General features: G+C 43.7%; 3 protein-coding genes across 3 annotated transcripts; 1 reads left to right on the forward strand and 2 right to left on the reverse strand. All coding sequences in view use genetic code 11, as the record gives it.

Moving 5' to 3' along the window:
* Positions 1-2954: 2954 nt before the first annotated feature.
* Positions 2955-7723, reverse strand: EGR_06385 (Membrane-bound transcription factor site-1 protease; the record flags this gene model as incomplete). Its single annotated transcript, XM_024495634.1, has 7 exons — positions 2955-3188; positions 3498-3663; positions 3748-3899; positions 3978-4433; positions 4494-4673; positions 5452-5483; positions 7654-7723. The coding sequence occupies 7 exons, from the start codon at positions 7721-7723 to the stop codon at positions 2955-2957; spliced, it is 1290 nt and encodes a 429-aa protein (XP_024349910.1).
* A 1167-nt stretch (positions 7724-8890) lies between these two features.
* EGR_06386 (CDGSH iron sulfur domain-containing protein) lies at positions 8891-9350 on the reverse strand (the record flags this gene model as incomplete). The annotated part of the gene is made up of 3 exons (XM_024495635.1): positions 8891-8983; positions 9008-9171; positions 9254-9350. 3 exons carry the CDS (start codon positions 9348-9350, stop codon positions 8891-8893), a joined length of 354 nt encoding a protein of 117 aa, XP_024349911.1.
* Positions 9351-10689: 1339 nt separating this feature from the next.
* Positions 10690-13818, forward strand: EGR_06387 (26S proteasome non-ATPase regulatory subunit; the record flags this gene model as incomplete). Its single annotated transcript, XM_024495636.1, has 10 exons — positions 10690-10772; positions 10806-10884; positions 10918-10952; positions 10989-11050; positions 11083-11126; positions 11162-11350; positions 11422-11577; positions 12585-12857; positions 13057-13173; positions 13723-13818. 10 exons carry the CDS (start codon positions 10690-10692, stop codon positions 13816-13818), a joined length of 1134 nt encoding a protein of 377 aa, XP_024349912.1.
* Between the last annotated feature and the right edge of the window lie 405 nt (positions 13819-14223).

Genomic DNA, 14223 nt, shown 5'->3' on the forward strand with positions numbered 1-14223 from the left:
CCAAGAAGGTGTTGTCTAGTTGGGAAATCTGCTTGGTAAATTGAATCATTGAGGTAAAAAGGCAAGAAGGAGGTTGCAGTGATAGCGGTCCCCTTTTCATGGGATTCTTTTGTTCATTTAAAACTGCTCATACTACTTAAAGCTATTTTTGCCTAAATAAGTAGTATTTGCAGCGATTTAATACAGGAAAATCGCTTGACGGCATTAGAAGAGAGGAATGATTTCCACTTCTCTGCCTTTAACAATGGGACTTTGTTCTTTCAAGCCTTTACCTCCAATACATTTTACTCCTCACTTTTTGTCCGGTAGCATAGCAACCACTTGATGAAACCTGATGAAGACGAATGATTTGACACTTCTGCTGGCGTCTTAAACGTAGAAGAAGGCAATGTTTTTGTTTTTCATATTTACATCGGTTGCATTCAACGATTACTTGAATATTTTACCAAGGAAGACAGGGAAACCAGTCTACAGATGCCATCGTCGCATCTCTGATGCAGTCGTTAAAGGTAAAGGCAAACTTTTTACTCATATTGGGGAAAAATTTGTCTATTAAGCTGCGAACCTCTCTATGACTGGCCACTGTGGGAGTGGAAATGGACGAACTACGTGAAAGTGAACGAGTTATACTCGACATAGGGGGGAGGCTGACGTGGATACCACCTCAACAATGTTGGTGGACCACTTTTACCAGTGATTTTGTAAATCGGGACACTTTTACGTCCTTCATTGAAGGAAAAGATCAAGCGTCAGAGGAGGAATCGTCTCGGCTTCAATGAGAGTGAAGTGTATCGACAACCACCATCAGCGGTTTGAATGAGAGATTCCCCATCATTATTCAATCACATGGAAGGCCTAAAGAGGCATCAAGATACCGGACAATGAGGGGCTGCAAGCTATCAGCCATGTCAAGTTACATGCATGGTGGAAACGTGGATAATACTTCACAGACATTTGGAAGGACTCAACAAAGTGAAGAGACTAGTTTATGCATGAAATAATTGAGTCACTGAAACAGGTCGTTGAGAAGTTTAGAAAACCTCAATTGGTTTGAAACATCTCCCAAGCTTCCCTGCATTCACGCCAAACTCGTCTTCATGGTTTCACCTCTGAAAATACCATCGATGAAACTGGAGGATAATGATGGAGAGGTTGGAAGGGAACCGAAAGAATAAGAGAGAAAAGCTGCACTAATTCTGGCAACAAATTTTTTGTCCTTCCACACACAACGCCTCCGATTGTAAAAACTTATTGCTTTCTAGTTCAGGCCTCTTGTCTGTCCTCCTCCGAACAATTAACACATCGTTAACGCCAAGTAATTGCAATGCGCTCCTCGGTGTAATAGGGCGAAAAGAATGAAGCAATTCAGATCTTCTTCTACTTGAGAAGGCCTGTCCGACAAGAACAGAAAAAAGGGAGGATGTTTGATTTGCTCGAACCGTCAATAAGATTTGGTCACAGGACCTCACCATCTTAACCAAAAATGCGAATTGGACATCTTTGGTGTCTATCAAGTTATTTTCGCCTATTCAAATGGTGAAGAAGAGTTGGGACCAACTATTCTCACATCCGCATGGGATAATTCTTCAACCATTAAGAGGACTAAGGAGAGTCTGAAACGCCAATTCTACAAGACTTCGCTTCACCTAGTCTTGCCCTCTAGGCGGCATTGTGAAGATTCACCTTCCTCTGGTCTTATAGAAACATTTTCAACGAGGCCGAAGATGCATCTAATCACGGAATTGAGGTAGACATTTCGAAAAATCAGCTAACTGACATCAGCTGTTAGCACTTCCACCATTGACGTCATATATTTGTGACGTGACTTAATCAGTTCAGGGGTAGCTGGGGGCATCAGGTCGTGGTGCAAATAGAATTGTTGAATGTAAAATAACCAAAGAGGCGTAAACTAATCACAACTTGTCAAAATGTCACGCGGCCAATGATTCCTCAATTTTGACAGTAAAGTCATTGACGCCATGTCAAAAGAAAAACAAAAGATCCGCTGCATTGACCAATTCTCCTCCGGAACAGACCCTAGTAGAGCACTTTCCTTAATCGTTCGAAATACCACTGACCAGAGAAGAGGAAATAATGCCCAATCCAGTCGGTAGCAGTTTTGGTCGTTAAATGGATATATTGTTGGAGAAAGGCTCTAGAGGTTTGGTGGAAAACGAACCGTTTTCGGAAGTAGGCTGTAAAAGTGAAGCAAGCTTTGCAGCCTCGTTTACTCGCTAACCCCGACTACGAATGCGTGAAAAGGGATTAGCCACATAAACCAAGAGAAACGGACTTAGGCCCACCGGTGTGAACTCCAAATAAGGGTAGAACATGGAACCGGGCACTAAAACAAAGTAAGTAGGGAACCATGTCGCTTCAACCTGCCGTGTGCTTCATTGTCATGATATCAACTGCACACGGATTGTAATGAAATGGGAAATTTCCAGGCAAGTGAGCAACCAACATTACTGGATGGCACAACAACACGAATATTGGGGAAGCGGGTGCCGTTCGGTCAATCAAAAAGTGAGCAACGGTCCATCGGATAAGTGTTGCTCTGTAATGGCGGCAGCAATTATTTAAATGAGTAGCCAAGCGTAAAGAGAGAAAATAGGTTCAGAATACCATAAAGTTGACAACAAGTGCTGTTGGAAATGTGCACTATTGGCGATCAAAATACGAGTAATCAGAGAATGAGTAGAATCCCTCGAAAATGAATGTACTGAACATTGTTGCGGGGGGTACAATAAACGAGAAGTACATCGAGGTTCGCACAAGTTATAACTCATCAATCAGCTAACAGTGCAGCGCTGACTTTCCGGAACGCATCGGTCACCGAAATTTTTATGGAACTATCAATCACGCCAACACCATTGACCCGGCTGAATCGTCAAGATCACCCTCCCAACCCCTTCAAATACCTTTATTAAACTACTGAAAAAAGAATGAGTAGGCTAGTAGCCTTGACGACAGAGAAACAGACTAAGTGGTATGATAAACCAGCCCACATAGGAGAAGCGTGCAGTGAACACTGGAAAAGAAAAGTAGTAGAAGGCACTCACGTTAACGACGATAGGAAGGCCGGAGGCGTATAGAGGTTGGCTGCAGTAGGGCCAGAAGTAGGGACACTCAGTGAAGTCCAAGTAGCTCGGCCACAAACTCGCCTGTGGCTTCAATCGACGCATTATCTTTTGAAGAGCAAAAAAACATAGAGGAAGAGTGAAAAGCGATGGGCCGAGCTCTCTCAGCACTACTTGAAGGTTAGTCAGTGAAAATAACTACATCAGGTGGGTGACAATAGTACCCACTCACGAAGCAACTTCTAAGCCTTCCAGCACAAAAACGAATGACAATACCCTTCAACGTAACAGATCTTATTAGCAAACAATGTGAAAATGGAGGACCACGGATTCCAGCTATCATATAACTGATTAGGTGAGGTAGGACTCACGAAAGGCCGCTCATAGCATGACATAGTCAACACAAGGAGAACTTACATCGATTGAATTCCGCAGATTCAGTAGTCCGGCGCCTTGTTCAAAGATGGAAAACCTCTTTTTCCCCCCAGAATCAACCAGAGGATCGGCTCCAGCAGCTATCGCCTGTTTTAAACTCGCTGGATTTATTGGTGATTGGTCCAACGGCCTCTCTGACAAAACAGCGCTAAAGTAAATCATGACCACCTCTTCCCCGTCAAGTTGACCATCCACATGCCATTACACTCCACCGGCGACCCAATCAACTCACCTAATAAGCAAAGCGATAGATCCAGTTACAACAGGTGAGACAGCACTTGTTCCAGACAGGGTTTTGCATCCGCCGTCAGGGTTTGAACTAACAATTCCCGTTGCCCAACCAACAACGTCCGGCTTGAATCGTCCATAGCCATCCTGCATCTCCTGCAGTGAATGGACCACAAATAACACCACATCAACTGAAATTGAATGAGTAGAACTATAATGTGGAAATCAACTGACCATTGCGGTAGCTCCACGGGAAGAGAAAGTGGCAATGTCGCCATTAGCGTCCACGCCACCTACCCCGAGCACATCCATCAGATCAGCAGGATTGCTGAGGCTGCCAAACACGGGTCCATCGTTACCAATAGCGGAAACGAGGAGGATCCCGTTAGCTGAGAGTTCGTTCACCTTGTCCACAAAGGGTTGATCCATGAAATCGGGTCCGCCATTCGAGAGATTTATGACGTGGAGGCGCTTCACGATAGCGTAGTTGAAGGCATCGAGGAACCACGAAGTCATGGAGAGTTGAGTATCGGTAAAGACACGGAAAATGTGCAATTCGGAACGCGGAGCAAGACCCGCGGTGGGACAGGTAAGGGTGGAGGGAGAAGCGGAGAAATATGGTGCGGCTGCGATCAACCCTGTCACGAAAGTGCCATGGCCATGGCCGTCCAACGCACCTGGGTTTGTGTCCTTAGCAAAGAGAAGCAACAGTATGAGTAAACATCTGAAAAGAAAGGCACATCGACTTACCGACCGAGAGTCACGATTCAGACGCCACGTCCAGTTAGATCGCTCCCTGATGTTGGCATTGCGAAAGTGACTGTGCAAATTGGTGTTTACGAGGCCAGTGTCAAAGATGCCAACACGCACACCCTGCCCGCACACTCCTGATGACCAGGCTGCGCTCCATGCCGATAACCTTCGCCAAGGCTACACAACGACAGACAGAAAACAGACAGCTTCACGTCTTTCCCAAGCAATAACAGGCTTTATACTAATAACTTGTTAGTAGACGTTGCCAGCAACATAGTGCCTACTACAGATCACCTACTTCATTTCTACTGAGGTATCGCCAGCTAGCTAGAAAATGCTCACTGAACAGATAGCACGAAGGCCTCTATCTTCATAGCCTATCCTATCAAGAGCATTTAAAGGAGCTTCACCTCGACGCACAGAAGCGCCCACTTGAAACGTCCCTATGGTGCCGAACTGGCGAGTCCAAAATACTCGGATTTTGGGCAAAAGTAGCCACGAACAGTCAAAAGAATTTAACTCCCCTTTAAATCACTACTCTGACACCAAGAAACAAAGTCAAAATCGCACCAATAGCGTGTGTATACTTAAGCGACCATGAAGTAGTCGGTAAAAGGGCATGCATGGGAGCACTAGGTGCCCAAATGCGCTTAAAACGATTCTTTACCAGAAATCCGATTATGACACCCAGAAAAAAGGCGCTGGAGGGGGGTCAACGGTTCTTGACTTCAAAGGCTAAACCAATTTCTTAAACTGCCTCTTGTGCAATGGTAAACAGTGACATTTACCATCCCAAAAAGCTTCATTACTAACCAAGAGCATGTCATACGCAAAAGAAGTTTACCTGGTTATTGCGTTCTAGATTCACCGTTCCGGGTGCCTGCTAATCGTCCAATTAAAACAAGAAATATAAGGGCCAGTTTTCGAGAGAATATACTTCGAAAAGATAACTTACCACCTTTTTCTCCGTTCTCTTGTAAGGCTTTCCTAAAAGACCATAAAATAGGCACATTATATCCCCAAGTTTGGACTGATCTGGATATGAGAACAACACACATTTCACGATTTAGGGGAAACCATACCAAGATTTATATTGGTCAGACGTAAATGAACAGGCTTGTCAGGAAAGACATTTTTAACCAAGCTCGATGATCGCAAATGCAATATCAGATCTGCAATTCCTGTCCGGTTCAGATTACGTGTCTAAAGGAGTGGAAACAGGTTACCCAAGAAGAAATGACACTAACCTCTATTATTTCAAAGTCACTTAGGAACAAATGCTCCATGAACGAATAATTCCGATACACAAATGAGAAATATGGCACAAAATCATCGAGAATAGAAACAATTGCTGATTGTCGAAACTCTTCACTGTGATATGCTTTGAAGAGAACAATAAAATCTGTGTGTAAAAACATGTGCACGGTTAGCAAGTAACGAAAACAACAACAGAGCAATTACAAGGAGCACGAGTAAGGACCAGCACTGACGTATTAACAATTTGTAAGATTATTTGGTAGCACAAATCAACTTTAGTAAAAATTGACCACGGGATATAGCTGCAGTAAAAATACTATAGACCACATCGTAGCACCTGAGACATGAGTCAGGCACTTACACTGGTTCACGCCCTTCCCGTATATACAACTGAAATCGAAAAGAAGGAAAAGTATCGTAGAAAAGCAGCCTATGTACATTGTTTGACCATGAATATTGAGGGGATGGGTCTAAGGCACAATCACCGACAAAATAGGCTACATTTGAGGAAGGCATGCATGATGGCCTTCAAAAGGCGCACGTAGACAAGCGCAAATCCATAACTCTCGCTTCACCTTTTTTAAAACTAAAAATTTGGCCTCAAAACTGTAAAAATTTTGTTATTTTTCGTTTGCGTGTCTGCTTTTAGAATTCGGACTGTGATTATTAGGTATAAACTACAGTAAAACATACTTTGCTTAGATGTAACAGTCGTATGAAAATCGATCAAGAAAAACAAATTTTGTACCAAAATGCTGTTAGAATTCCTTAAGATAGACGAGAGTCTAGAGTGCGCATACCCCTGACTCGTATTCACTTCGATAACGATCATTAATGGAAATAAACTTATCAAACCCTCTGTTCCTTCAAAAAGTCTGCAGACCAAAATGAAAGAGGCTAGCTAGGAATCTACTGCAGTGCCATACAAATTCGGCTTTGGAGGCGAACTGACATCTTCTCTTTATATTAGTCGAACTATTGCACATAAATTGCAGGGTGTAGCATATCTTATACAAACTAAACATCATGACTCATTTGCTGTAAGAAATTTAATTATTAAGTGACTGCCTACACATACTAGCAAGCATGCATTTTATGGTCCACTATTTGATTCGCCTGATACGCATGAGCACCAAATCCCGAATTCTATTGTAGTACTTATGCTGTTTTAATGTGCCTTTCAGGGAGGAGGCAATCAGGAAATTCGAATCTCGTGACCGGATCGTCCTCTCCCTTACCTAGTGACTGCGGCTCCCCTCCTTCTTGAATATTGTATTTTCCCTATCCATCTTGTCACCTTTAATAAAGATGTCCAGAGCGAATCAACTGGGCTTGTCTAGGAACGCTAGGAATAGGGAAGCAGAGACCGAGGAGTCTCGCTCCACACTGGTGACATGGTCTAGTACTAGTTCTCTTTCTCATTTCATGAATACCAACACCTTGAGAGATGAGCACACGGCAAAAACTCCTGCTCCATTTCCACAAAAATTGTTTAAATCCTAGGCATAAATATCAGTTTGTTTACTTGCTTCCACATGTAAAGCTATAATGCCGACATCCTGGAGTGTTAGAAAGCTGTTAGCAAGAACCGATGATTGTAAAGATGGGCAGAAATGCAACTCATGGAACCTCAAGTGCCCGCATATTTCATCACATGATTAAAGGCATCATCAAATAAGTGTGCATTCGGCAACCGGCATTAAATCATTGTGACGAGCAAATAAGGGCAGGACGTTTAGCCATGCATGCAGGGTGTTGAATGGTAGACACCTACAGGTTAGTGTGCGACAACTTCCTCGACTGCGAGTCCCTCATTATAGTCTTTGCAATCCTCAATGATCAACTAGCAAGGAAGGCTTTGTCTTTATTTTTCTCATCAAACAAGAAACGTGAACTCTACCTTTGCCAACATCACCGAAAAAAGTGCCGCCACTAAAATCGCGCGTCAAAGAGTAGGTTGCCTGAGTCATCATAAGATGACCTCAATACTATTTCTACCAACTTTACATTTACAATTTAATGCAGTTAGCATTTGTAAGTCTCACCTCTAAATTGACTAAGATCTATAGGAAGAAGGCCTGAATTGTCAGGACGCTGAAATATATTTAAGTAGGGACAATGGGGTAGGTACTGATAAAAGTGATCTTCAATTTTCCTACAATGTACTTCTCTCGGGTCTGCCTCCACCCATTTACCGTGGTTATTCATCCTGGCATTCGACATCACACTTTGCCAAAGTGTCAGTTGCAAGCATAAATCAAGGACTGTGCGAGTAAGGTCAGGTTGGGCGAAGTGATCCACCTGGTCACTAAAAATAAATAGTAGAGGAGGGCGCTGTACCTCTACCCTAGACCCACCAGAAGATTATTTGCAATCGTGTCAACCTACAACTGCAACGTAGAGTTGCTTCTCAAGAGAATAATTTTGGCGCTTGCCGGGTTTTCAACAGTGGAACACCACGTTAGCTAATCCCTCGATTTTGGACCTCAAGCACCATGCGCCTCGCAATTCTGCCTCCAACATGAGAGACCTATGAAATAATCAGTGAGCTTGTCACCCCCACTACCAGACTCGTAGGAAAATCTACCTCGGCAGCCCAGGTGATCCACTGCCTTAAGGCGACACCAACCAGCATTCAATTTGCGTCTCCGCCCTCTATTTCACATCTTTTAAAGTGTGCTGCCTTGCGACGGCACTTAAAGCAATCGAGGAGTCGCTTTTATGTGGCGCTGATGGCGAATGACTGAACATCTTCCAGGCACCCTAGTGGCATGTTTACCAAGCAAAAAAAACTTTTACTACATGGACAGAGTGCAAGCTGTAGTTATGACAGGCTTGCACATAAATCAGCACTCACTGGAGGTCAGACCTCGTCGACGTAATTTTATTAGACACAGAACCAAAGTCTTTTGTGAGAAAAAGTTGCACCGCAGAAATATCTCTCGCCAAACAAAGTAGATGTACACTAATTTAGTGTAGTGAACACTAATCAATTGCAAGTAAAATAATGTAACCAACGCAGAAAAATGAAGGCGTTTAGTGCGGCTATAAATATATTTAAAGAATGCGCTTTGTCAGGGGCAAAAAACCGTGGTGAATCGACTTTTGGTGGCGCTATCATAATGTCCCTTCCTGATTTAGGCACTTTTCTTTGCCTCAATGATGAGCGGGCCTACGTTGTCACCAGTCTCCGCGTTGTGCGCATTGTGAGCACCATCGCAAAGTGGGAACTATGGATGTAGTGAGAAAAAAACAGGGTGTCTTGCCTTCTTTGATTTCCAGCAGCGGCAGTAAACAGCTTTCCTCCCAATTGACTCGATATCAATAAAGTCAACCACCTTCTCTTGGTCCTTTTTAATTAGGGTATTAACGTGTTTGGAAAAGTATCGGTTTTTCATTGTGAAATACACGGAGTAACCTAGAGCAGCAGAAACACCACTGAAAATGGTTAACCCGACAAGCTCCCTAACTAAACGCTTAAAATTTGACAATCTGCATACGTGACAGTGAAAAAAGGCCAGAAAAAGTCTCGGGGATAGGTACTGAAGCAAGCAACTCAGGTATATGGACACGGACTATGCCGTGCAACACATTCATCCTAAAAAACCAATGGGTGATTCTGTTGGGCAATTTGCGTTTGTCCTAGTTTATCAGATACATATAAACAAAATACCAAATCCTCGTAGTTTGTGATACAGAGTGTATTTCACATCTTTGTGGGAAAACTTATACATACTTTTAAGCCCGAACCTAAGCAGTGCCTTACAAGCCGAACGAAACAGTCCTTGCAATGTGAAAGTATGCATCGTTACTTCCAAATCTGATTAACAAACGACAGAATTATCCACGAATCAATTAGGACTAGTTAGTCCAAAACTGAAATTGTTTTTTGGTTTAAAGGGGCACAGTGTAATACGATAGTGGTTTATCCCTCGGTATCGGTGAGGCGCCACTTTACCTTGAAGTAACCTTTTTGTACCCCGCTAGGTGGGCTGGCCTTTCGGGACATGCCGATAGTCCAAACACCCTCTCTGCACTAAATGTACATTCCACCTGATTATTGTGTCTTCTTTCATCTTCAGAAATGTATATTCAGCAGAGAGAAGTTATTGCGGTACCAGCATGGCCCGAAGGCCATCCCACCCAGCAGGGTACAAGAGTGTCACCTCACCAGTACTGAGGGATAAACTACTATCGTACCACATGAGCATGCACTATGAACCCCAGTAGATCCTCCATTTGAGTTAAGAGTGTGTGTAAAATTATTACTGACCTATGATGGGAGCCAATGTCCAATAATCGATTTGTTTGTAGTGCTTTGACTGATCGTGAAAATTAGATAACAGTGTAGCGTGCCGAGATTCCCTGAAGACGAAAGAAGACACAATACTCGGGCAGAATTTATATTCAGCACGGAGAAGGTGTCTGGGCTACTGGCATGGCCAAAAGGCCAGCCCACCCTGCTAGGTACAAGGGAGATAATTCAAAGTCCAAAAGTGGCGCCTCATCAGAACCGAGGGATAAACCACTATCGTATTACAATAGGTCGTCTACGCTGTCCATTTAGCCTCTACAGTTCTTACGGCCTGAAACCGAAGATTCCTGGCCATTGTGCAAGCTGGAAGAAAACTGCAGCTTTTATAATGGTATTGTTACACTACTTACCCTATCACAACTTTATAATGGCTAATTTTTAGCCCAACTATCATTAGTTTGGGCGTATATTATTGCTAAATATCTCATTCAATAAAACAGATGCAAAGCCTCACATAAAACCCATTTATAAAGTTACTTTAGGCTGTGCTTGACCTAAGTGAGCATAACTCTTTGTAAGTACCAAGCAGCTTGATGCTTTATTAGATGTATTAATTTGTTATAGTTTCCTAGCCGAACTCTGCACCACTTGAGTTTCAGCCTTTATCACTTGCCGTCGGGTATGGAGTATCTTGATGCACGAATTAAGAACGCTAAGAGTTTTAAGGACGATTGGACCCAAATACGGGATTTATATTCTAGAAAGTATTTTAACATTTGGATTTTTACATACTCTAGACTCTGGCATCAATTGACATTGCAGGTTTTAGAGAGTCTAAACAAGCCTGGGTTTACGGCCTCGATAGACTTAAATGAAGTAGGTATTCTTCTCATCCGTACACTCTTTTAGTTTGATCAACAGCTTCTCAATTCCATCAAAGCGAAGTAATTGATCGGATTAGTATTGATTTAAAATGATAGGATTAATCCACTTTCACTCGCTGAAATTTTGGTACCGATGAGCAATGAGATGGTGACAAAAGGTGTGTTTCGGCGTTCGCGTAATCGTCTTTAGATCCACAAAGCACCATTAAATTTCTCGAAGAAAATCGCGACAAGGTGAGTTGCTATTCTCTCCCAACTCTCCATCTTAGTATATGGGCATGAATGATGAGGCTCTAATCTTGGCCCAGTCAACGATCGGCATGATTCGTCTCCTCATTCTTCAAGATCTACCTGGTGCTCGTGATATTATCGAAGCTACGGGTGACATTTTGTCGAAAATTGATGGGGTCACTCCTGTCCATTCGCGATACTATCGAATGAGCTCTCAGTACTTTAAGGTCAGCATTAACTCTGGCAATAGTTACTCGGTCTTTGTTCTTTTTCCTACTCAAGTTACGCATTTATTTAGCTCATGGGTCAGCACGCGGAGTACTATCAGGAGGCTCTTCGCTTTCTCGGTTGCACCGACTTATCTGAACTCTCTGAAACGGAGAAACAGGATTGGGCTTTCTCCGTCGGTCTCGCGGCTCTTCTTGGTCGGAATGTATACAATTTCGGTGAATTAGTACGTTCGAGTGTCATGCGCACATATTTGGAATTCTTGCAATTTCCATGCAACTTCTTGGCCGAGGGAAAGTTAATGTTTAAAAATTTGGTAACGTTCTTTCTAAATGTTAAGGCGAAATGCCACAAGGCTCACTTTAACATCCTTTGATTCACCAAGAGCAACTGAATTGAGTATCTTTTGGACATGGTTTCCGGCTTGTATTCTACTAGTCCAATTTTTCCTATTATATTCTAGTGTGACACCAAAACGAAACCTTTCCCTGGTTTTTAAGTGAGATTAATGTAGTGAGCTGACGTACTGGCAGTGTCTATTAAAAATCACTGTCAACACCTTTAAGGAACGATGTGAGTGGTCTTTTTGGTCTTACCTTCAACACTCTTGTTTGGCTACCTGAATAGTCAAGTTGCAACAGCGTGTAAGTAGATGAATTGCTGCTGTGGCTCGGAGCTTTCGACAATTGCAACTTTGCTGCGCTTATAGCATAAAAAGAACACAACCTGGATTCCATTCAGAGGAAATCCCTCAAAATGGACATATTGGTGCATTCATATTGTGATTAATTCAAACCAATTATCATGTCCTAAGGACTCATGTGTAAGCTAAATGTGTGTTGATCTGGTAGGGCAGAGTATTATGACTGCAGAGGGACACGCCTTTCCTCCTCTTAATGTATGTAACTTATTCCATTTGCAATTATGTCTATCAATGATGTCCGACTGTCAAAGTGGCCTTACTCTAGTAGCTGTTATTCGGATTTCCTGAGGACGTATATACTTATAATCGAAAAAAGGCAACGTCACTGATTAACTAATGAGCTCGTCTTAGAGCAAGTAGCCGATATTACAAGCCATATCTGTATTCGGGGTTTGTAGATTTTCAGTGAGGTCATGGACACCTTTTACTAAAAGACGGATGTAGTATGGTGGTGGGACCAACAACCGGAACTACTGTCCGTGCACACTCGAAGCTCTTTTCTGAAGGTTGTTTATCCTTCCCATTTGTAGATATCGCATGAGATCTTGGAGACGCTACGATTGAAGCCGGATGTGGCGTGGCTCGTGGATCTGCTCCACGCTTTCAACAAGGGGGATCTGGATACCATACTGCAGCTGCGGCCTCAATGGTCGGCAGTAAAGGATCTTTCGGATGCGTGCGAGCTTCTACAGGAGAAGGCTCTCCTCCTCGCTCTCATGGAGATGTTCTTCCGCCGGCCGCCCAACCAACGCACTGTCAGCTTTACGGACATTGCCATGGCCACCAAATCGCCGCTTGATAAGGTGCGTTGTCTTTGTGAACATATTAGCGTTTTAATTTTTTTGAGAGTCCGTTTATCATTTTACACTAATCATGTTTTAACACATAACCCATCAAATCCGTCTACGTATGGATTGCATCCATTTCAAATTGGCCAGGCTGGTAGGAGACGGCTTTGCCTGATTAGTTCACATTGAGGCGACAGGCGCTCTTCTCTTCCAGGTGGAGGGCATAGTAATGCGGGCACTCTCCCTCAATCTCATGAAGGGACGCATCGATGAGGTGAATCAGAAGGTCACCCTCACCTGGCTCCAACCTCGTGTTCTTGACCTCGATCAGGTATGCTCCCCACCCCACTGGCTGGTGGTTTTTCTTTTACTGGATTATCGCCACTTGTCAACTTCCCCCCTTATTTTCTTACCTTTGGTACTGAATGTGCTTCAGTAGAAGGTGGTTGATTCGCCGTATTGCCTCTCCCCTGGATCCCCATAACAACGTTTGGCCTCTTATATGGCGTCTATGGATGCGGTTGGTAGCCTTCGCCTTAGTCGTGTCTTCAGTAAACGAAGTCTTTCTTTCCATTGTGTACGCGTCTCTGCAAAAACAGGTTACTTGGGTCTTCTTCTCAGAAAGGTCAATTGTTTGGTCTCTCACTTTTGCCCCTGTATCATTAGCACTCGCCGATTCCTTTGTGCTCTTTCCTGATCTTGTCCTCCCTGTCGTTGTCCCCTTTTTCGGGTCGAAATGTGGACGTTTAGCCCACTTTTCCCGATAGTCAGATCGGACTGTGCCCGCGCCTTGCCTGTATGACCTCCATTCAACATTCTGTTGTCGGTCAAACTCCTGTCGACAGTGGAACTCGAGTTTACTGTGTCTCCTTTACTGCAGATCACCAGTATGGCGAATCGGTTGGCGGAGTGGCAGAGGTCGGTGACAATGGTGCGCGATCTGGTCTCTGTGGACGCGAAGAAGTTGCTCGTTTGAGGCTTTGTGCTGACCTTTGTACCTACCCCACTCGCCTAATTTCCACCTGTTGTTTAATGCCTCACGTCTCTTCTTCTACCCTCTTGGGACTCCTACAGTGGAGTCAGTGATGGCTGTTGTGTGCGGGAAGAGGTGGTGTCTCCGTCTCGAAGTGTGTCCACCGTGCATTCCATCTCCAGAGCACTGGATTTCCCCTGTGTTGGCGTATTTGTAATCTTCGCTTCCTGACTTGTTGTTGCTTCAAGTTCCCACGAAGATGTCGTGAATAATGCCTGCCGACGTGTGGATCACCTAATAGACGTTACCGGTTTTCCATTTCAGCACTGCTTAGCCATGATGCCACGTGGGTGCTGAAAAGCACATATTCTCCACACCAAGCCGATGCTCATGAGGCGGGTACTTGGG

The sequence above is a fragment of the Echinococcus granulosus genome (genome assembly GCF_000524195.1).
Source record: "Echinococcus granulosus chromosome Unknown EG_S00056, whole genome shotgun sequence".
NCBI classification, from domain to species: domain Eukaryota; kingdom Metazoa; phylum Platyhelminthes; class Cestoda; order Cyclophyllidea; family Taeniidae; genus Echinococcus; species Echinococcus granulosus.